The sequence below is a fragment of the Protopterus annectens genome, chromosome 6.part1 (genome assembly GCF_019279795.1).
Source record: "Protopterus annectens isolate FY-2018-M chromosome 6.part1, PAN1.0, whole genome shotgun sequence".
In the NCBI taxonomy this organism is placed as follows: Eukaryota; Metazoa; Chordata; order Ceratodontiformes; family Protopteridae; genus Protopterus; species Protopterus annectens.
Window position 1 is genome coordinate 441,109,575 of NC_056738.1, and position 22,747 is coordinate 441,132,321.

Below are 22,747 nucleotides of genomic sequence, written 5' to 3' on the forward strand. Positions count from 1 at the left end.
TCTCTTAATCCCAAAGAGTCAGAAAAGATTTTTCATCACTGGGGCCAGCTTTGCTGCGACCTATTTGCATCACCCATGAACAACAAGTGAACAGCTACTTTACCCTTGTCCCCCCTCTGTGGGAGTCCCTGAGAGACACTCTCTTACATGATTGGCCCTCCGGACTTCTGTATGACTTTCCCCCATTTCCATTAATTCCTCAATTTCTAAAGAAAGTGATCAGGTTGAAGAGCAAAGTAATCCTCATTGCTCCCTTCTGGCCTAGGCAGATTTGGTTCCCCTTTCTTTGACATTATCTGATTCAGTGACTGTGGACTCTGGGCCCAGATCCATATCTCCTATCCCATCCAGAGGGATTGGTTCACCCAAACCTTCAGAACCTCAAACTGATGGCTTGGTTTCTCCAGTTCCATTAATTGCCAGCTGTAATTCTCTATCTTCCCCCGTTTGTAAGATCCTTTTGGCCTCACACAAACCCTCCACCAGAAAATTCTACAAAAGTAAGTGGCAGAGATTTTTCTACTGGGCTTGCAATAATAACACTGATCCTTTCTCAGCTCCTATAGACAAAATCTTAGAATTTTTAGCATCACTCTTTAAAGAAGAAGCCTCTTTCTCTACTATTAGGGCTCAGCTAGTGGCTATTTCAGATTTTCATAACGGGTTCAAAAAATATTCATTCATTTCTCATAAACTTTGCAAAGCATTCTTAAAAGGGACCTTGTTGTTATAACCTCATATAAGGATCAGTTTGCACTGTGGGTTCTCAACTTAGCAGTACAGACAATAGTACATTCCCCCTTTGAGCCTGCTGCCAACTGCGACATGAAATTCTTATCTTGGAAAACTATTTTTCATGTAGTGATTACTTCTGCCAGAAGAATTTCAGAAATTCATGCCCTATCTTGCAAACCACCATATTTGATATTTCACAAAGACAGGGTTTTCTTGAGAACAAACGCTTCTTTTCTGCCAACGGTGGTGTCAGAAACAAATATCCATCAGACAATCAATTTACCAGTATTCTTTCCCAGTTTCTCAAACAAAGGTGAATACTCCTTGCATTTGTTGGATGTTCATAGACAATTGCATTTCTCTCTTCATTAGAACATCTGACCAACTGTTCATCTCCTTTTCAAATATCAGAAATGGTAAGCCTGTATCCAAGGTTACCTTATCTGAAAGATTGTATATCCATCATATACAACAAGAGGAAAGTTGAATTGTCTGGTCCTGTCAGGGCACACTCTACTAGAACCATAGGTACTTCAGCAGTTTTTCATTTCAAGGCTTCCGTGGATGATATTTGTGCAGCTGCAACATGGGCTTCCCCACATATTTTTATTACTCATTACAAATTGGATTTGGTCTCTAGGGGAAGAGCATCTTTTGGTTCTGTTTGCTCAGGAATATCTTTCTGTGAGTCCTCCCAAGATGTAAGTTTACTGGGGACTCTCTCCCATATGTCAAGGAATAAATGAATATTGACAACATCAGATAAAGAAGTTATGTACTTACCATAATGTTCCATCTGTGTTGTCGATTTTAATTTATCCTTGACTCCTTACCCTCTATCCCCCTTCCATTCAGACCTCCTGGTGGAATGAATTCTGGTCCTAGTAGTACATGTTTTCATATATGACATCAGATGGTCTCCATAAAAGTGTTATTAGGATTATTTTATGATCTGTCTTTCTGAAAACTCGATCGGAGGTAAATTGGAGAAGAGTATTCTGTTTAGGACTTAAGCTCCAGAAGTTTTTGGTTCTTGTGGGCTATAGTAATGGCTGAGTCAGTTCTGATGTTCGAAAATTAGACCCTTATGTCAAGGATAAATGAAGATCGACAACACAGATGGAACATTATCATAAATACATAACTTCTTTTTTTCTAGGAAAACTACATCAACAACCAGTGCTAAGGAATATACTTCATTTGTTTGCTAAAATAAATCTCACTTTTGCAGAGTTTGAGTTGTTTCTGTTATTTTATATAATATCACAGTACTTTGATAGAAAATAATCATTTTATATATCCATTCAAGAAAACTTAAGAGATCTCAGGACATTTGCCATGTTCATGTTTCTTCAGAAGACACAACTACTCAACTAGGAGCTGCCCTGTCCTGTGTAAATTAGGATAGGTGTTAACCCCTGGGGTGAAAATGAGAGGCTAGCCTGGGTGATTGTAAATTTTCTGTGTGGGTACAGGCCCCAAGTGAAAGCTCAGACTGTACCTCAAGCCCACAAAAAGTAGAGAGGAAGCACAGGCAGACTATTGTCAGAGAAGGGTACGCACATGATAACATGTGCACACAAATTGCATTGATGATATTTCATGCTGAGTGCAGGACATCGGGTTAGGGACAAGTCAAAAAGGAGAAGCCTGCCCTGCTGTCAAGATAGTCTCATTTATGGAAGCCTGTGACTTGTCTCCCTTGTTCTTTGACGAGGAGGAGGGCCACCAAGACGTGGTAGACTTTGGAAATAGAAGGGGAGAGAACAATAAAATAGAAGAGATTTTGTTTCTTTTCTGTTTTTTTTTCTTGTATTTATGAGAAATCATTTTAACAATGTTAACAATGCATGAAAGTATTCTATAATATGTAAACCAGGAACAAAACATTTTTGGGACACTTAAATTGCCTCCAACTTTAGATATTAACAAAGGCATGTGCAGTGCAGCTTCTGTCAGTCCACACCACCCAATTTTGTCAACAATGAATGGCATCAGATGCTCTCAGGGTTAAGCAATGGCTCCTGTCTTTGAGAACTCGGTTGAATGTATTCAGTAAGACTCTCAGTAATCTTAACAATTGCATTGACTGGAGGCAAATCTTTTGTCATTAATTCTGTTGCCATTCTGTGTAACCGGCTAACCATTGGCCTGTTAGATCATTGCCAGATATCTTGCTGTCTGAATATTGAAGAAAAATAAGGCACTTGATGTAGCGTCAGTTATACAATATGTGACTAGAACCATGTGGATAGCAGAAGTATTGACTACGAATATTAACCTTTCAAGTGCTATAGAAGCATAGCAACCTGCTAAAAGTATTATCTAGCAGAACTTGCTGAAAAAAGACACTTAAAATAATTTTGATACCATCAGCTGATAGTTTTGTCATCTAACTATGTATATGCTGCACTGTGTGACCTGTTAGATACTACATGATTACCATATAAATGTGTATATTCTAAATTCCTGAGATGTTATGCTAGCTCTTAGGCTGATTGTTTCTTCTATTGAAGTTGTACAATGGAAATAACTAAAATAACCATATAAATGTTTCTAATTTAAAACAGAAATAGTGTCAGAACATCGAGGATACTTAGGTGTTCCAATGGAACTCAGCAGTCCGATCACATCTGATGAAGAGTATCTAAGTCCTCTTGAAGAAGGAATGGATTTCGGCGGGTCACCTTATCGGTCAGAGCCAGCATTTAAATTTCAAGACTTACCTGAACTCAGTCCCAAGAGTCCCATTGAAATATGTTTTAAAGCAGCGCCTACATTTGAGGTAAGGCATAGAATGTCGATTTTGAGAAACACCATTGGATAGAACTCATTACATAATGAGTGAGCTAGAAGTCTGATGGACACACACACAGACACACACACACACACACACACACACACACACACACACACACACACACACACACACACACACACACACACACACACACACACACACACACACACAGTGACCAGGTCTGAACTTTAGATCCTAAAACTGTGAGACAGAGTTTTTGTAGGCTTCCCTGCACCTTGTTGTTGAATAAAACTGTGCTAAGTACCATCTTTGTGAATTCAGATCACTGCTATTGAATGCCCTGATCACTGTTTTCCATAGGACAAGACTCTTAGTGTAGTTTTTAGATCTATGACACCAGTGATTCTTTATGTTTGTGAAACTGTTGAGTTAGTACATGTAAGTTCAGGGAGTGGGGTCTTTCCCCCAGATTGAGGGTGCATCAAGGCATGTCCCCCTGAAAGGAAAATTGCATTTTAATTTTTTCATTGGATTGAATTCCAGACTACTTCAGATCAGCAAGTTTATTTATTTACTGTTTAATAACTGAGTAGGTCAGCTGGTCCAACAACACTTTCCAGCCATGATCCAGGCATAGAGACTAGAGAAGAACACAACAATAACTGGCATGCAGAACAAACATTAAAATGTTTAGAAGGAGAAACTATACATATGTGGTACATATGTGGACAATGTTGGTGAAGACAACAGCTTTGATGTTATTTATTAAGTCCAAGAATCTTTGGCCATAACCAGTTTTTGATCAGTCTATTGATGGTTATTTAAAATCACTCATCATTAACGTAGTTCAGTGGGTACATTTAGGAATATCCTGTGGTCACTTGGGGACATGATAGATGTCATATATCAGGGTATAAATTGATAATTTGTTTTGTTTAGAGTGGTTTGGAGTTCAAGGAGTTCAATATATGTGCATTGGGGACTCTGCATGGGCATGATATGGTTTCTGCAAACATGGAACACTAGCAAGAAAATCACAAAGCTCCGACTACCACAGCTTAAAATTTTTTATTAAATAAATAAAACAAAATAATAAAACAAGGTAAGTGCTTTAACGGCCATTTGCTGCTTCATCAGACCTAAAATCAATTCAAAATTTCTAACTATTTAAATGATAGTAATAAAACTGTATACATCCAATCATAACAATTCATTGAACAAAATATTTTACATTTCTTCCAATCAAGTGTGGGCGCCTCTATCGATTCATAAAAACAATCAGTCAGATTATTCAGACTAGTCTCCAATCAAAATATAAAAGGACTTAGATCTTGAGCTGTCATAGTTAACAAAGCTAATATAATATACAATTATCTCAGGGGTAGAAGTAAAATCGTACATCCATACGTCTACAGTCCTACAGCAACAGAGGCACAGGGATGATTACAAGGAACAGACATCAAATAATTTGATCTTCAATATTTCTTCTACTGTTCTTTCTGAAGAACAAATGAGTTAGTTAAACAAAAGGCTGACTTTTGTTCCCAGTGAAGTGGTCAGAATTAACAAATCTCATCATAGACTTGAAATTGTTTGCTAGAAATATCTCTTTACAATTTGCTCTTCCCCGACAAGATTCAAATTACAGAATGTTTAAGAAACCTAGTACATTCACACCACCTTCACCCTTGATGCTTTTTGGAGTTTATGTGAAGAACAAATAAGGGAATCTTTGTTTAAAAGACACAAAATTTCATGTTATAATCTTTTTTTTTAAGAGAGCAGAAAGCTCTGAGAGAACTATGTATTAATTTCTCATTAGAAATCCAACCAGCTGATAAAGGTGGGTGTTTGGTGATTATGGACAGACATTTTTATGTTGAGAAGATGCAAGAAATATTAAATGATGACACATCCTATATGCCTCTGTTTAGATATCAGGTTAAGGGTCTGATTAACAGAGTGCACTTTCTTGTATATGATCTGTTAATATGTATGATCACACAATAACTTTTTGAGTATTTTATTATTGACCATCCAGTCATTCCGGTTCCGTATGGATGCTACCTAAAATGCAGAAAGATCAATTAAACCCTCTTATGCATCCTATTTTATCTACTAGAGGGTAGTTGACTGAACCCCTATCTATTTATATTGAAAAGACACTATGACCTGTTCTTGAGAGTGTCCATACTGTATTGAATGACACTAAGGAATTTTTAGAGAATTTATATAAATGGTATTGTATATTAGTCACTCTTGATATCACTTGTGCTTTACTGTGATTCCTAACTTGAAAGGAGTTGATAATGTAAGATTTTTTTCTCTTAAGGCATACTGATTGCTTCAATTCCAACGTTGAACTTATTTGTGCATTATTAGAATTAATACTTGAGGACAATGTATTTATTTTTGGTAAAGATGTTTACTTACAAAAAGTAAGAGTTGCCTTGGGCAGATCTTGTGCGAACAATTGCATTAATGTTCTCCTAACTTATTGCGAATATGAGCAAATTTTAAAAGCTATTCCATTTGCCTCTGCTATTAAGTATTATATGCAATTTGTGGATGATATGTTCTTTGTTTAGAATGATACTCCACAGAAGCTTTAGAGTTGGTATATGCACAGTACGACTGCATTTTTGAAGTTCAGTTATAAATTTTCATCAAATACTATTGACGTTTTGGATGTCACTGTGAATAAGGATGCATTCAGTGGTTTTAGTATGGCTTTATATAAGAAACCATGTAAAAAGAGCACTATATTACATAAGAAGAGTATGCATCCCAGGCACATATCACACAATGTTCTTGTCAATTTCTCAGGTTATGAGACTTCATAAGAATTATTTTGATTTACAAGCTGTATTTGAGAATATGAAGTCTGATTTTTAGACAGGGGTCTTACCTCAAGAGTAATAGATGATATTATTCGAAAAGTGTGGGCCTTATGAAGTATGACAGTGAAACCATACTTCCCTAATACCAGTTGTCCAGATGTAATTGATAAAGCTCACTTTCTCAAAACAGTGGTCCTAGAATGCTGTTAACATATTTGAGCGATGGGAATTTTGTATATGACATTATTAATAAGAATTGGCCCATTTTAATGTCCAATTCAGATATTAAGAAAGTAGTGAGTTTTGAACCTAAATTTTCCTAGTGAGTTTTGAACCTAAATTTTCCTTCAGGAATAATTTATCTTTAAAAGTCAACTTTGTTATAAGAGACGTGATGCTTGCTTATGATTAACATCTGAACATAAAGATACTTTTACCTGTCTAGCATGCGGTCTTTGTAAACATAGTATGACATGTCTATACATTTTTATCCATTGTCGGGTTTTAGAATAGAGTAAATACCAAGCAGAGGACCGTTACTGAAACACCACAGTCAGGAAAAACGATCCAGGCAAAAACAAGGATTGCAGTCAAGTAGATTTATTCAAATATCACAAGCGCTTTCACCCTGACTCAAATGCAGGGCTTTTTCAAGTGAAAAAACTAAGTACATTATAATAGACCCTTTTTAAATAAAATCCATTCATAAAAGATGCCAAAACATTTAAAGTGCTACACACACATAAAATCTAGTAAAAATGACAAATTGAACACTTTTAAAAGTGTAATGTAAAATTACAGAATGAAATCTAAAATGCTTTAAGCAATATTTATGTAATGTTTGAACCCAATTAAGTTCAAGTAATTTTTATCCAATGTTTTAACAAGAAAATAAAGGAAATATGAATTAAAAATAAATGCATTAAGAGTGGATAATGTAAACACTCCATCACATCTGTGAAAGTTTATAACTTAGCTCTATTCACTAAATGGGGTATGATTGACACATATTCATTCAACCCTGGTGGCTGGGAAGAGTTTAGTTTCAGTTGCCAAAAGGTCTCCCTACAACACAATGAATGAATATGTGTCAGGTCAAGATCTAAGACCTTTTGTATTTTGATTGGAGACTAGTCTGCGCAATCTGTTTGCTTTTATGAATGGATAGAAGTGAAGTGCAAGCTGTTGATTGCAAGATATGTAAAATATTTTGTTCAATGAATTGTTATGATTGGATGTAAAGTTTTATTTCTACCATTTAAATAGAAGTTTTGAATTGAGTTTAGGTCTGATGAAGCACTGAATGGCTGTGAAAGTGCTTACCTTGTTTTATCATTTTGTTTTATTTATTTATTAATTTTTTTATGCTGTGGTAGTCAGAGCTTCTTTATTTTTTTGCTGGTTCTTATTTGATAACTCCAACTTTTACTGGATTGGTAACCTGCCTTTCTTTTTGAAACGTGGAAGACTACCTCATTTTAACTCCGACCTGAATGCATGATACGTTCTAAATCCATGTAAGGAGTGAAACTACATTTCATTTACGGCACAAACATGGATGTATAAGTTGCAGGACAGCATCAAGAGCAGGCAGTTTGTTTTTTGAAATGTCTTCCATTGAGAAAAGCAACCATGATAGTTTGAATTTGAATTTTCTGTATACTGGAATATGCAGTAGATGGACTCTGTCTTAAAAGGCACCCTGGGGACAAGAAGAACTTTGGCCAATAAACTGAAGCCATAGAATGAGAGGTGTGAAGCAAGTTGAGCTGTCTACCATCTCATCTCAGACAAGCATGTACTAGATGTCTCTAGAATGACCCCAACCATTTATCCAGTTGTTGAAGACAATTATTTTATCTTTGCATTTAGGTATCATTCTGGTTAAGGTAGAATTCCAGTTAGGACCAGAGTCTTTCTTGTATTTGGCACATGCATGGAAAGATCCAAAATGTTTCTCTGCATGTCCCTCAGGGATGAACATTACAAGTCATACATGCAGTGGCGGCTGGTGACTTCAAATCAAAGGGGGGCTGCATGAGACAGCCGAATGGGTGGGGTCAATGGGAAGGGGTGTGGTCAACTAGAAAGGGGGGGAGCTATGCTCAAAACCACAAAAAAATAAATTTAATTAAATATGCTGCCCCGGGTGCCAAACCGTCATTATGAGAGTCCAATCAAGACAAAATGAAGTGTGGAAGAATAAAAATAATTCAGTGCATTGGCTGCATGACAGCTTAATAGCTAGATGGAAACAAACGGGTTGTGAGGCATGAAAAAATAAATTACATTTTAAATACATTACTGGAATGCCAGTCATAATCAAGTATAAGAAAAACAAGCAGCACTCAACTCAAACCACTTCTCCTTGCACTGCAGTTCTAATTATAATTTATATTCAGCTTTATTAAAGTACCAAGTAATACGCTGAAACTGAAAGTAGAAATCGCTGTGATGCCCCCACTTGTAAAAATGTTTTTTATCCAGAAAAGACCTGCTGCCTGACAACTATCCACTTGTTTCATGGGGAAAACATGATCAAAGTAAAAAATGAAAAGCAAACAAGAAACAAGCTCAAGATACATTGCTTAAAGAATTACTGTGCAGGAAATGGACCACACATGATTGGCATTCTGTTTAGTTTACGGGTAAAGCCTGCAGAGATGACTGGAAGTCTCCAACAAGTGTAATGAGCTTCTTAAAATAATGCAATCCTGTCCTTTATTACAAATACTGTCATATGCATTTCAATACCCAAGGCTTATACATTATCTAGTTAAGTATTCTCTGCATGGCAACAACAGAAAGGCTTTCAGTGTTGGCAGTTCTTTAACAGTATGCTTATTAAAGCTTACTTGCATCTTACGATCTCAGACACGCTTACCCGATGACGTTCATTAAAGCATTGTTACTTAAACACAGAGCAACAGGCACTTTGAGTAATAAGCATAAATCAACAGTACAAACATATGACAAACCAGACCATTCTGCAAAATCAAGGACAGATGAAAAGCCACTGTAGTACTTGTGCCTACCTTGGATGGGGGGATACTCTGCACATTTACACTGCATAACTACTCCTTGCCTTGCTTGGACACATCCAGAGTTACTACATGGGGGAGTGGGGTGCAACAAGTGTCACAATTTGAAATGTCTCTGGCTGACTATGATGGCCTTGACACATTTGTCATACCTCTCAACCTCAGAGCAAGAAATCTGGACAAAGCCATACATAGAAGTGGGACAAAGCCCCAAAAATATTTTAAATATTGCTCTTATAAACTTAGAATGATAATAGAATAGGTCTTGCATTAGTATGAATTTTCTGAAGGGTATGAAATCTGAAACTCAAATGTCTGCCATTATTTTCTAACTTCAGTCTTTAATGATTTGTCACTAATTTGCCAAAAAATAAACAATTTTATGAAAAATGGACCAAAAATGTGATGCAAAAATATAAAATAGCCACACAATACAGCTGGGAACCTGTCAAAGAAGGGACACTTATTTGTACTGCTAACTTGAGCAGCTGACAAAATAAAATATTCTACATGCATTTCTGAAATAAAAGTAATCTAGATTATTACAGTTATTTCTTAATTGTAAACCCTCCATGATTTCTTCCAAAATTGCTATTTTGCAGAGGGATTATTACGGGGAAGACCAACATTTTGAGCCAAAATCAGGGACAGTTGAGAGGTTTGGCTATGCCTAATTTTATAAAGCAATTTATTTGCATGTACCTCTCAGCATGTTAATACAATAAATCTGGACAAGGCCAACTATATTGGAGAAACATATAAACAGTACTAAAAATTGCTCTTGTATAAACTAAGACAGTTGATAGAATAACAGGTCTTACTTTAGCATGCATTTTTCTGAAGGTTATGAAGTCTGAAACTCAGTGTGTCATTATTTAGTGACTTAATTCCTAAATGATTTGCCAGAAAAACACAAATTCTTTGAGGAACAAATCAAAAATACCAAGCAAAAATCTATTAATTCTTTGAAAATCTGGGCAGTTGGGAGGTATAGTTCAGCTGGGGCTGTATGAGTTTGCCACCCTTCCCCCTCACAACATGGTCGAATGGAGCCTCCCCCCTGCAGCCATTCCAATGATCCATTACTTGGCTATTTCACTACATTTACCATAAACACTAATGTGCATACTGCTTTACTTCTATGATGATTTGGACTTCATTTGAAAGTTTTATTTTGCATTTTACAGCACAAACACCAAGACAGCTGCTAAACAAAGCATTGCAGTCTCACAATGAAAACAGACTTAGCATTAAAACTTCTCTGCCCTTGAAACTCACATTCATTGAAACAGCATTGAAACCCACATTCAAAGAAAATACATTTTTCCAGTGGCAGATAAAGATTAACCTAGGGCTGTTTTTAAATCATAGGCCCCTTGCACGTGAAACATGCACGTACTCTTTGATACACCTTCCTGATTGTATTGAATTATATTCCTTGTACAATACAGTACACTTGTTAGAGGGCTTTTAAATTTATTGTTTTGAACATTTTCCAGTAAACAATGAAACAAAATGCATGCACCAATAATGACAAAACTGCCCAATTCAGAAAATGTCCATCATAAAAGTCTACTCAAACTTCTACAGTCCACCAGTACTGATTATTAAAATGGCTATCTCATTGAAACCTCAAGTTTTTTCACTATTTATTGAAAATAGACTGGTTATTCTTATGCTGATGGTAGAAATCACAAAGAATAAGGTTAAATTAAACTGGTGTGTGCACACTTACATCCTAGTCCTCTTGACTTTAATATACTCCCAATGCACTGCTGGTTTATGAGGCAACTGTTATTCTTACAGCTGCATCTATATAGAACATAAAGCCCATACCAAGACATTGCACCACTACTGTTTAATATTTAAATATCACTTCCTACAACTGTATTTACTTGTGCTCCTGGCCCCCTTTCTATCATGTCCCCCTTGATGTCCTATTAAAGGAAGTTGAAGAATGGCAAGGTCCACACCAAAACTACTCACGTTTAGTCGAAGCAAGGTAAAAGCTCTTTTGTTAAATTATGTTAAAATATATATGCAGGACAACCAGCTCTGTGCATAGACACATAAATCCCTAACTAGACCTGGATAATCTGTGCTTAAATGAACTATTTAGTGAGTATTTTACCTCTTCAGGTGACTTGTCCAGTGATGACCTGCATTCTTATATGTGTTCCAGGTTTGTCACTGGGCAATAGCACTTAGGTCAGCTAAAAATAAAATGCAGCAGCAATCTCTGAATAGTACTACTGAGTTCTCAGAACCCTGTATTGTACCGAATGTCATGCCTCTGCCCATGTTGAAATGAACTGTTACTTTGCTTTAATTTTTTCTATACCATCACTGTAGTCTCCAGGGTCAAACCCTGAAATTAGTAAACAAAAGCAGATAATAAGGAAACAAAATATATCCAGCCCATCCCTTTCCTTTTACAATGTGTATACAGAACAGTCTTTGTTTAGAACTTCTGATTTCTGCTTTCTTTCTTTGCTCTGCACAGCCAGTGTCATAATGTCACCCTTTGTTTTTCTTTCTTTTGTCTACCGTAATGTAAGAAGCAGTAAAGCTGTATCTTTTGACTACTTAACTTCTTTATTCGATTTTATTACTGGCCATTATTCATGCTTTTCTTAGTATCTACTGATGCTTTTCCAGATCATATTCCTTCCACTACTTACACTTTCAGAAAACTCTTCTTTGCCCTATTCAATACACCACATTCCAAGTACCTCAGTGATACCCCACATCACAAGTACCTCAGTGATACCCCACATCACAAGTACCTCAGTGATACCCCACATCACAAGTACCTCAGTGATACACCACAGCACAAGTACCTCAGGGATACACCACATCACAAGTACCTCAGGTATACACCAAATCACAAGTACCTCAGTGATACACCACATCACAAGTACCTTAGGGACCTCTCCTTTTCATACTTGTTTTCACTTCCTTTTTTTTGCTTAGGCCTTTGTCAGGCCAACATTTCCACCTTAAAATACAAATGAACTATGCCTCAAGCTTCAGTCACCAGCACATTCATGTATATTCAGACTTTTAAATCTACTCCCCCCCCGAAGTCCTACATTTCTGTGCTTCATGTGTGCCCAGTTGTCTGTCAGTATATATTAATCCACAGTGATCGCTACCTAACTTGCTGTTTTCTTACATCGAGTGTAATACGGTCTCTAAACAAGTGCAAATCAGACCCACAACATCTTCATACATGAGCTCTCAACAGTGTAGCAAAACATTCTAACAATGACAGACAAATGTCAAACTTTGCAAGTCCTCTACTTATCCAAACAAACTCTGGCTTTCAAAACCATAAATCACATAAATGTGAATAGTACATATAAATCACATCATTGTGAATAGTACATATAAATCACATCAGTGTGAATAGTACATATAAATCACATCAATGTGAATAGCACATATAAAGCACATCAATGTGAATAGTACACATGCTTAGAAGGTGAAGTCTGGGGGTTACTAGGAGGCACACCAAAAGATTAGGCTTTTTATTTTTGTATGCGTTTTCAATCACTTACCAGATATGAAATAATGTACCCTCCTTAAGCAGCCAAATCAAGTAAATATCAAAATTCTTACACTGTTGTCTGTCTCCTATGTACAGATCTTAGGTTAGTAACTGTTTGGGTGAAATACGGATATGCCACATCTGCAGTGTATTAAAAGTTTTATGTAACTTTATACATAAATTGTAAAATAAAGCTGAAAGTTCCTGTAGATGTGTCGGACCTTAGCATGCTATAAATACTATCTATCCATCCACGCTGTGCATACTATATCACCTATTAAATCACACACACACACACACACACACACACACACACACACACACACACACACACACACACACACACACACACACACACACACACACACACACACACATAGAGAGAGACACACACACACAAACACACACACATAGAGAGAGACACACACACACTCCTACCAGCCCAACGATCAGCTCCTGGTGGATTTTAACATCTAATGCCAAAGAGCCAGCACTCTATTTTATAGGTTCGTTTTGCATGCAAATCAGTGACATTACATTAAAGTTGTAGTAAATGCCTGTCTACTTCCAATAAGCAAAAAGCTCACAGGCTGTTTTAAATTTGATTATACATATACACAGAAGGCATTACATTAAAGTGGTTCCAAAACATAATGATGATAAATACAAGTCATAACTGCAAACAAACAAAATAAAAAAGTGTGCTGGAGACAGACATAGTATAATTAAATCCAATATTGTTTGTATAGCATAAACAAAACATGAATTTTAAGCTATGTATTTACAAAGTTCACTTATCATCCTTATTCTGCGGTGGTACAGTGGTAGTGTTGTTGACTTCCCAGCAAGAGATTCTCCTGTTTGATTCTCGGCTCGAGTGCCTCCTATGCAGAGTCTGCATGTCTTCACTGCGGTCAAGTGGCCTCCAAAAGACACGCGTTAATGGGTGTGCCTTTGCTGAAGGTTGGGCGTTGGGCTGGCAACTCAACACCATAAAAATTGACTGCCAATCATTAACGGACCGGAGTTCCGTTGCGGTGACCCCTAACCGGGAAAAGCCGAAAATACAAGCAACTTATCATCCTTATGCATGAAATAACACTCATGATGGCAGAAGTTCAATAAACTACCACACACAGTTTGCAGTGAAATTTACCTTAAAAATCTGTGCACTATTTTTTAAATTTAATTATGCATAAACACTGACTGCATAACATGCTTGAAAGTAAACTGCTTATTAAGCAAATACACAGCCTTCACAGTGAAAAATAAGCTCTAATAAGCAAAAGGCCTGTATAGCATTTTTAAGCAGAGTTATGTTTGCATACAGAAGGCGTCACATTAAAGCAGTTGCAGAAACAAAAATGTTTATTAAACCAGACTTGTCCATACACATGAATATTATAGATAAATAAAACAACAGGTGAGAGTTGTATGCTTAAACAAACAAAAACAAAAGAAGGGAAGATGGAGAAATATAGCAAAGAACATAATACGGAACACATAAATGCATTTTTATATTGTGAAAACACTAATATGTTAAGTGTTTTGAATGCGAGGGCATTTTTTCATTGAAGGCACCACTTGTGTTTGCTTTTTGTTATCATACGTTTAAACAGCGATGCCCTCCGGGGGTCACATATCTAGAAATAGAAGGCTAATTAAACCTAACTTCTACATTAAATATATAGTATAAATGGCTCTGTGCTACCTATCATACAGCGTGAAATAGTTAAACATGACCATCTTCTTGCTCACAACATTTAAACACCTTTACGAATGCATGTCTGACTTCACTTTTAAGAGGGAGCAGTTTCTGTTTGCTTATGGAGAGTCTGTCCACCGCAACTTTGTAAAGTGGAAACATTGTGCAGACTTTGTATATTTTCCCTACTAGTGAAAAGAATGAACAATCAAGACACTACATATTTATTGCATCTAAGACAAGCTTTATGGTTAAGTATTTAGATGCAGTTTTAAATCCAGGTCTCTCCCTTCCAAAGAAAAACAGTAACCAAACAAAGGTATCGTGAACAGTAGCAAGGTATGTATTATAGACCCCCCCCTTGAAATAATGCTAAACTGTGCAGACACTTGCAATTGTCATTTGCTATACCCATTCGCATCTCTGCAGTTGGTCATCTAAAAACAGGCTCAAGAAATCACAAATAGTCTCAAAACACTGTTGGACGTCACTGATAACAGTCTGCAGCAGCAGTCAGCAGTACATGGTTCCTAATGTGCAAAAATGTGCCATCTGACATATAAGTTGATATAACCGCATACTCCTTTTGCATTTAAATTAATAACTGGACAAGTACACAAGTTAGTACCACTAAAAAGGCAGATTTTGAATGCAACCTCAAAAATCAATAAACAGCGTTACTGATTTCTGCGGTTTTAAACCAGTTTTTAAAGACAAGGTCATATCAGGCAACAGCCTTCTCTCATTCCTTAACAAAATACAACATCCCTGCTTTATTCAGAGAAAAGCCCTTAGCTGCTGAAAATAAGTCATGCAACGATCAGTGACAATCCACAAAGTAAGGACAGAAGAAGTCTGTAGACAGAGAATTATCTGCTCAAAACCCAAAATGTATTTAAAAAGAAAAGTAAATAATATAGCAGTTTTTGTCATCATTTGAATAAAAGGAGTCAAATTTATGACCTGCATGACCCGGACTAACCAGCGACCGAACTACACACACACACACACACACCCACACACCAGCCCATCGATCAGCTCCTGCACGACCCGGACTAACCAGCGACCGGACTAACCACACACACACACACACTCCTAGCTGCATGACCCGGACTAACCAGCAACCATTGCCAAGTAAACTCCATCCAAACAGCGAGCGACCACCAGATGAAGATCAGCTACCACCTAATCCTGCATGCGACCCGGCCAGTACATCCACGAGCCCAAAACCATGCTGCTGCTACTAAATCCACGAGGCATGAGCCCAAAACGCAAAACCAGCTACTTCCTGCATGCTGCTGCTACTAAATCCTGCATGCTCCTTCACCGATCAGTACTCCCGTGCATGCACTGTCTGGCAAGTCCTGCGAGAGCAGCTCAGTCCTCTTATTGGCTCTGACTGCGGCTGAAGCAGTCTGGAGCTCCTCTGTGTTGTGCGGTTGTCACCGCACAGAATCCTGGGCATCTCACAGCAACAATTGCTTTGTATGTCCCTATCCGGACTGCTGGTAAGGCAGTCATGAATTTTTTGTTTCACAGATATTTATTTATTTTTTTTCTAGGTGGGAGGGCTGCAGACCGGCAGTCCGATAGGACGAGCCGCCCCTGCATACATGCCAACATAGGCTACCACTAGGTTATGTTTATATTTGCCTGATGTGAGGGACTTAAGAACCCTCATAACATCACAGATCCTGATGCCAGAGAGAGAACTAACTGCCATCCTGTCCATATCTAGCCTTGTAAGTATGGAGTCACTGTGCTCATGGACTTAGAGCAAGTGGATAATTTACACTCAACAGCCTGGTGACTCATTTCTATGTGTGAGGGTGGTAATGATGTGTTTTTGGATTTCTGCTAAGACTTGCTCTTTCTATCTCTAGAAGGCTTTGGAAATGGTGGAAACAGCATCTATTGGTTTGGCATATTCATGCAGTGGTGTGAGTAGTAATGCTTGGTGCACAAATCATCTTGTTGTGTAAAGGTCATGTGTGGGTTATGTAAATATCTGCATCTCTCTCAGATGGTGTCATGCATGTCAAGTAGTAGCTCATTGTCTATAGACATCTGGTAGTTTTTGCAATGGCTGAGAATACCGCGTGCAATGAGGCTGGCAAAAGAAGAGACACATGCCTGCCAGGTGGGAGAAAAATCTTAAAAGTGCTAGCTAATATAAAATTTGTAGTTATGATGATATGTATAACAGATCTGAAGTGTAAAAGGTTCAATATAATAAGTGCAAGAGGTTAAAAGGACTACATTGTAGCAGTGGAAGTTGATCAAATAACAATCTAACAATAAGTGATATCAACAAGCAGATTAAGCTCTAAATCCGCCACGATAGTGAACCATGTGCTTTAGCATACCATGCAGCTAAATGACTCTACCAGCAATAGCTAAGGTAACAGCATGCCTAAAGCTTGCTAAGTGGCTAACAGCAGCTATTTGATTATGTCATTTCAATGAAAGATTCTTTAATAATACTGCTTGGGGGGGGGGTTGGACTCATATACTGGTGGTATTCAAAAATTAATGGGAAAACTAAAATGTACTACGGCAATAAATGAACAAGTTTTGAGTGCTATAGAATAAATGTAAATGTAAAATTTTGTTGCATAACATTTTACCTCTGTGAGCATCCTAAAAGCAAAAGCATTTGGAGTGTAACCAGGTTCATTTGTTTGTTGCTACAACTTTCTTCTAAGGCAGCAATTAGCATAAGTCCTGCACAGGGCTGCCCTTCCCTATGCTATGTACATGAGTAGGCATGGTACAAAGGAGGGAGACATCCATTCTTCTTCTTCAGACTCAATAAGAATGTCATTTAATACTACTGCAGCATGAATGATACCCATGATACGTCACCTCAAGCTTGATAATGAGATGGTGTATCAGGTTAAGTATCCAGCCCTTGGAGATACTAAATGCACTTTTAGACAAGAAAATGGTTTTCAGACCTTCATCATAGAAAGTATTTAGTTAAAAATGAAGGAAAAGGGTAAGATAGTGGAGACCATTCTTCATTTTATGAGTAAAACAGACATTTTTCCATGAAACAATGACCTTCCATTACAAGCAATCTTGCTCAAAATAATTGAAAGAAAATAAAGCATTTGAGAATGGCCAGTGAAGAAGTGGCAGAAGATAAGTCAATCAGACAGAAAAGGGCAGGGGCAATAGTCCACTGCCCAAACAAGACAATGCTCTCCCAGTCCTGACTAGACTGTTTGCCATACCCTGTCCTACGTCAGCTATCTAGGAGGCAGAGTAGCCATTTTCAGACCCACTTGGTTTGAATTGGCCACTGATCATTTGATAAAGGATCTCATAAATATGGGTTACAAAATGTTGTTCATGACCAGACCATCCTTAATGGGAATGCCTCCCATCTCTCTGATATATCTATCCTTGGCAGAAACCCTCTTAAAAGATATACTCACCTTAGCAGCTGTAAAACTAATTTCTCTATTAGAACAAGGGCAAGGGTACTACTACAGAAAGTTTTGGTTCTTATAAAAAATTGACAGTGGACTCCCATTTTGACTTGTCGAGTTAAACAAGTATTTGGCATAAGATAAAATTCAAGATGTTCACCCTTCAGTTCTCTGCCTTCTGCTGCCTGTAGGGGCACTCATGGTTACACTAAACATGAAGAATGCATTTATGCATGTCCAGAACTTTAGGGAGATAATAGAAAATTCCTCCAGTGTCTATCGGGATCAAAATACTCCTAATGTATCTCTTTGCTGTTTTGGCTTTCCACTGCTCCCAGGTTGCTTACAAAATCCCATCTTTGCCCACTTCAAGCTGCAAGATATCAATATTCTTATCTCGATGACTGCCTAATTCAGGTAAAGGTGAAGGAAAAGGTGACCTAAGCATTGAGCTATACTGTGCTAATGTTCTTCATTTCTCATGACTGCAGTCATCACCATTGGGTTATCCATGCTGTGGTAGCCCTCAGTCAGTCCGAATACCAAAGTCAAAGGCTTTGTACGTCAGCTACTGCTGCTTGCTGGGTGATGTCAGGTCATCCAAGCTATAAAGGAGAGCAGGTGATGCCATTACCTCAGTCTTTCTTGCCATGGAGCCCATAGCAGAAGCAATTTGCAACAGTGACAGTCGGCTGTTTCCAAACTTCTAACTTCAGCTGAAAACATCTAAAGCTAAGTACCCCATTGGGGATCCTTCCTTTTTCTTGCACTAACCGATGTCTGAAAAAGTCAATAACTGTCACACCTGTAGAAAGCAAATACCACACAAAGTACCCCGCTGTCGGTTCTGTGCCCCCTTTAATGCTAGAACTATTCATTGCAGAGCTCTGTTTGTAGCCAGTTATTTTCATTGTCTCCGATTACTGATATGGCATCCATCAGTCAGCAAACTGCAGATCTTCTGAAAAAAGTAAAGATAAGGATAGAGACAGACTGCATAAGGCCAAGCCTTCCGATGACACCACTTCTAAATGGGTCGTTAGTTCTTCTGAATTCAATGAGGCGCTTTCACAACCCCTGATTCCCGACTTGATGACTTTGTAGGCCTCTACTGAGACCCTTTCGGACTCCTGTATGCTGCAGATGTCTGCATCATCTAACGGGCCTTTGGCTGACTCACCCTCGGTTGGGTCTAGAGCCGCTAAGCAGGCACCACCTTCCAAGTATACCGCTCGCACTTCAGATTTCACTTTAAGGCCTTTGCCCTCTCTTCCGACTAACACACTGACAGCACCGAGGGATACCCTTCAGGCCAGACATAGACCCACGCCAAAGAAAACAGCAAAAAGTCTCCATTCCACTACTCCTCCCCCTCCTCAAACTAGAATGCTTAAAATGGCAGAGGGTCTCATCACTTTCATGTAGAGTAATGAGGCCACTCCAGTCAAAAGGAAAAGGGAACCTTCTCCAGATATCCTTTCAGATTTAGACTCAGAGGGATCTGACTCCTCTGTTTTTGAAGGGGAACATCCTCTTACTGCCTATGAAGACTCAGATACAGAAGAATCTATTCCTTCTGCATCACCTCCAGAAGACTTTTCCTTTGGGGAAACCCTCCACACCCTCAGGAAACACTTCCAATGGGAATCAACAGATTTCCCTCTATCCAAGAAAAGACTAAGAGAGTTTCTGGACCTACCCCAGCATAGGCCTCCAGCCCTCCCACCCATTTTGGAGGTGGTAGATGATGTTTACCAAGAATCCAGCCTTAACCCTGACACCATTCCACCTGCCCCCAGAAAACCTGACAGGTACTACAGGGTATCTCAAGCACATAAATTCATCTACAGAAATCCTATAGCAGATCCAGAGATGATTACTCAGGGACCTAAAGGAGTTAAGGGTACCTCTGCAAAGAATCCTACTGCCTCAGACAAAGAATCCAGGGCCCTAGACAGATGAGGTAAAAAAGTATATACCTCTGCAACTTTAGCCTTAAGGGCTCTCTACTGTCAGTTCCATATGTTAAAATATCAACAGCACACTTTAGAACTTTTGAAACAGAAAATTTCTGCTTTACCAGATTTTGCCAATAATAAAGTGATAGTAGAATTACTGCACTCTTCGTCTCAGGTGGCAAAGCACTCCTTGCACTGTGGATTTGATGCCCTAGAAGCTTCTAGCAGGGCAGCAGTGACAGGATCTGTTATCAGAGGACATGCATGGTTGAAGAAACTACCTCTCCCTGATCATGTTAAAGCTAAAATCATTGATTTACCTCTTGACAAAGACCTCATGTTCGGACAGAAACCTGAAGAGGTACTTAAAAAGATGGAAGACAAAGCAAAATTGATGCAGACTGCTAAAGATTTCTTTCAAGTACAACCTCCTAGGTTCAGCAGAAATTTTCCCTCTAAACACTGGTCCATTCCTGCACCAAACAGGCAGGCACAAGGCAAAACCCATAGGGACAGACCCACCAGGGCTCAAACTCAGGGCCAGCAAAGAATTAAACAGTACCCTCTAGCACTAGAACAGGAAGTTCAAAAACAACCCGACACAGACATCCTCCAGAAAGGTCTCATAGAAATGGATAACTGGTGCCAGAAAAGTGGTTAGGAAGACCCATTGCCCACCTGATCATATCAGACCAATGATTGTTCCTCACCAAAAGGATAAAGGCTCAAACATATGTCGACTGAAGAAACTCCAGCTCTATTCAGTTGCATACCGTCTGCTCAGAGGTGATCTGTGCCTGACATAATTAATGGACATGCTCACCTCAAAAGAGCAAGAGACTTAAACCTCAACACGGATATAAATATTCATCACCCAGAGACTCCCAGTCCATGTGAGGCAGAGCCTCACTGACTCTGTTCAAGAGAAATCTAGGAATCATCTCTGTATCACTGCTGGACAAAATGCCCTAGGGCAGATAGCCTAGTATGAACCTATGAACCTATGAACCTATAACCCTGTATGCTATAAACTCTCAATGACTACCTTTCCCATATCTGCCTGCCTCCACCACACCAAATGCTAGGAGGAAGGCTATCTCTTTGCAGAGAAAATTGGAACTTTATAACAAAGAATCAATGGGTCTTAAAAATTATTACTCAGGGGTACAAATTCTATTTCCGACACCTACCACCTTAAAGAGGGTACCCAGACCTACCGCCAAACCAGTGGGCAGAAACACTAAAACAAGTGCAAAACTTTATAGCCCTAGAGGCAGTAGAACATGTGCCTCTGGAACAAGTTGCAAAAGAATTCTATTCCAGACTATTCCTTGTACCCAGGAAAGAGGGAACTTGGCGTCCCATCCTGGACCTATCCTTTCTCAATACTTTCCTCGTAATCCCAAAATTCAAAATGTTTACCTTACAACAGCTTCTACCAATGCTGCCAAACAAAGCTTGGATGGTCACCTTTGACCTAAAGGATGCTTACCTGCACATTCCAATAAGGGAATCATGCAGAACATTCCTGCACTTCAGAGCAGGATCATTACACTTTCTATTCTCTGCTTTGCCATTTCGCTTATCTACTGCTCCCAGGGGATTCACCAAATGTCTAGCTCCTGCAAATGGCCTTTCTGTCCCCAGAAAAACAGTTTCCTACCAAAATACTTCACTACTCTGGCCTCCCTAACCCAGCTTTCTGCCAGGAAATTCCTGCAAGCTCTAGGGTACATGGCCTCATGCATCCTCCTGGTACCTCTGGCCAGACTGCACATGAGGAAAATTCAGTGGTACCTAAAGAACCTATGGTGTCAACACTCTCAACCTCTGGACACCTCCCTGCCTGTGATCCCTTGCATAAGATCAGAGTTCCTCTGGTGGGCCCAGGCCTGTGGTCTGAACAAGGGACTTCCATTCACCCTCCGTCCATCAGACCAGACCATAACTACAGATGCTTTGGACATAGCCTGGGGTGCCCACCTAGAAGTCAAATGCAACCAAAGTCTCTGGGATACTCAAATACTATCTTTGCACATCAACCAAAAGGAAATTATAGCAGTGCAAAACTCTCTTATAGCCCAATACCTACCGGGCATCAACGACACCCTAGCAGACCACTTAAGCAGAAACCTGCTGGACCCACATGAATGGCAAATCCACAGAGACATTTTTCTGCAAATTACCCACACATGGGGGACCCCCCCAGGTGGACCTCTTTACCGCTCATTTAAATCACCAAGTACAGAAATTCTGCACCAGGGAGTACCATCACCTGGCCTGGAAGGTCGATGCCCTGACCTTCCCTTGGAATACCCTCTTTGTGTATGCATTCCCTCCTCTTCCTCTCATTCCAAAAGTATTAATCAAGATAAGGGAGGAAAAAACAAAAGCAATACTCATTACCTCAGATTGGCCCAGACAGCATTGGGACCCACTGCTGCGCAGCCTATCTCTCCAGCTCCTGCTGGCACCTACCTCTGATACCTCACCTGCTATTCCAGGGGGGGGACAATGCTGCACCCAGACCTTGAGACTCTCAAGCTCTCAGTATGGCGTATTCTACCATAACCAACAAGGAATCTATGCTAAGCAACCAAGTCCTTGACATCATCACAGAAACCAGAAGGCCCAGCACCAGAAAATCTTACACTGGAAACTTCTGCTCCTGGAGCCAGTCCAAGGGGGCAGACATTCATTTGCCCTCCATTCCTCTTATTCTA

At 39.0% G+C, this 22,747-nt stretch overlaps 1 protein-coding gene across 2 annotated transcripts in view; it reads left to right on the forward strand.

The window, feature by feature from the left end:
- SPEG (striated muscle enriched protein kinase) overlaps positions 1-22,747 on the forward strand; it is a 2,687,905-nt gene that overhangs the window by 1,660,275 nt on the left and 1,004,883 nt on the right. For both annotated transcript variants that reach the window (XM_044075871.1, XM_044075873.1), the window contains one exon: positions 3,306-3,520. In XM_044075871.1, coding sequence (XP_043931806.1) covers positions 3,306-3,520 — 215 coding nt within the window. The remainder of the gene's footprint in view (positions 1-3,305; positions 3,521-22,747) is intronic.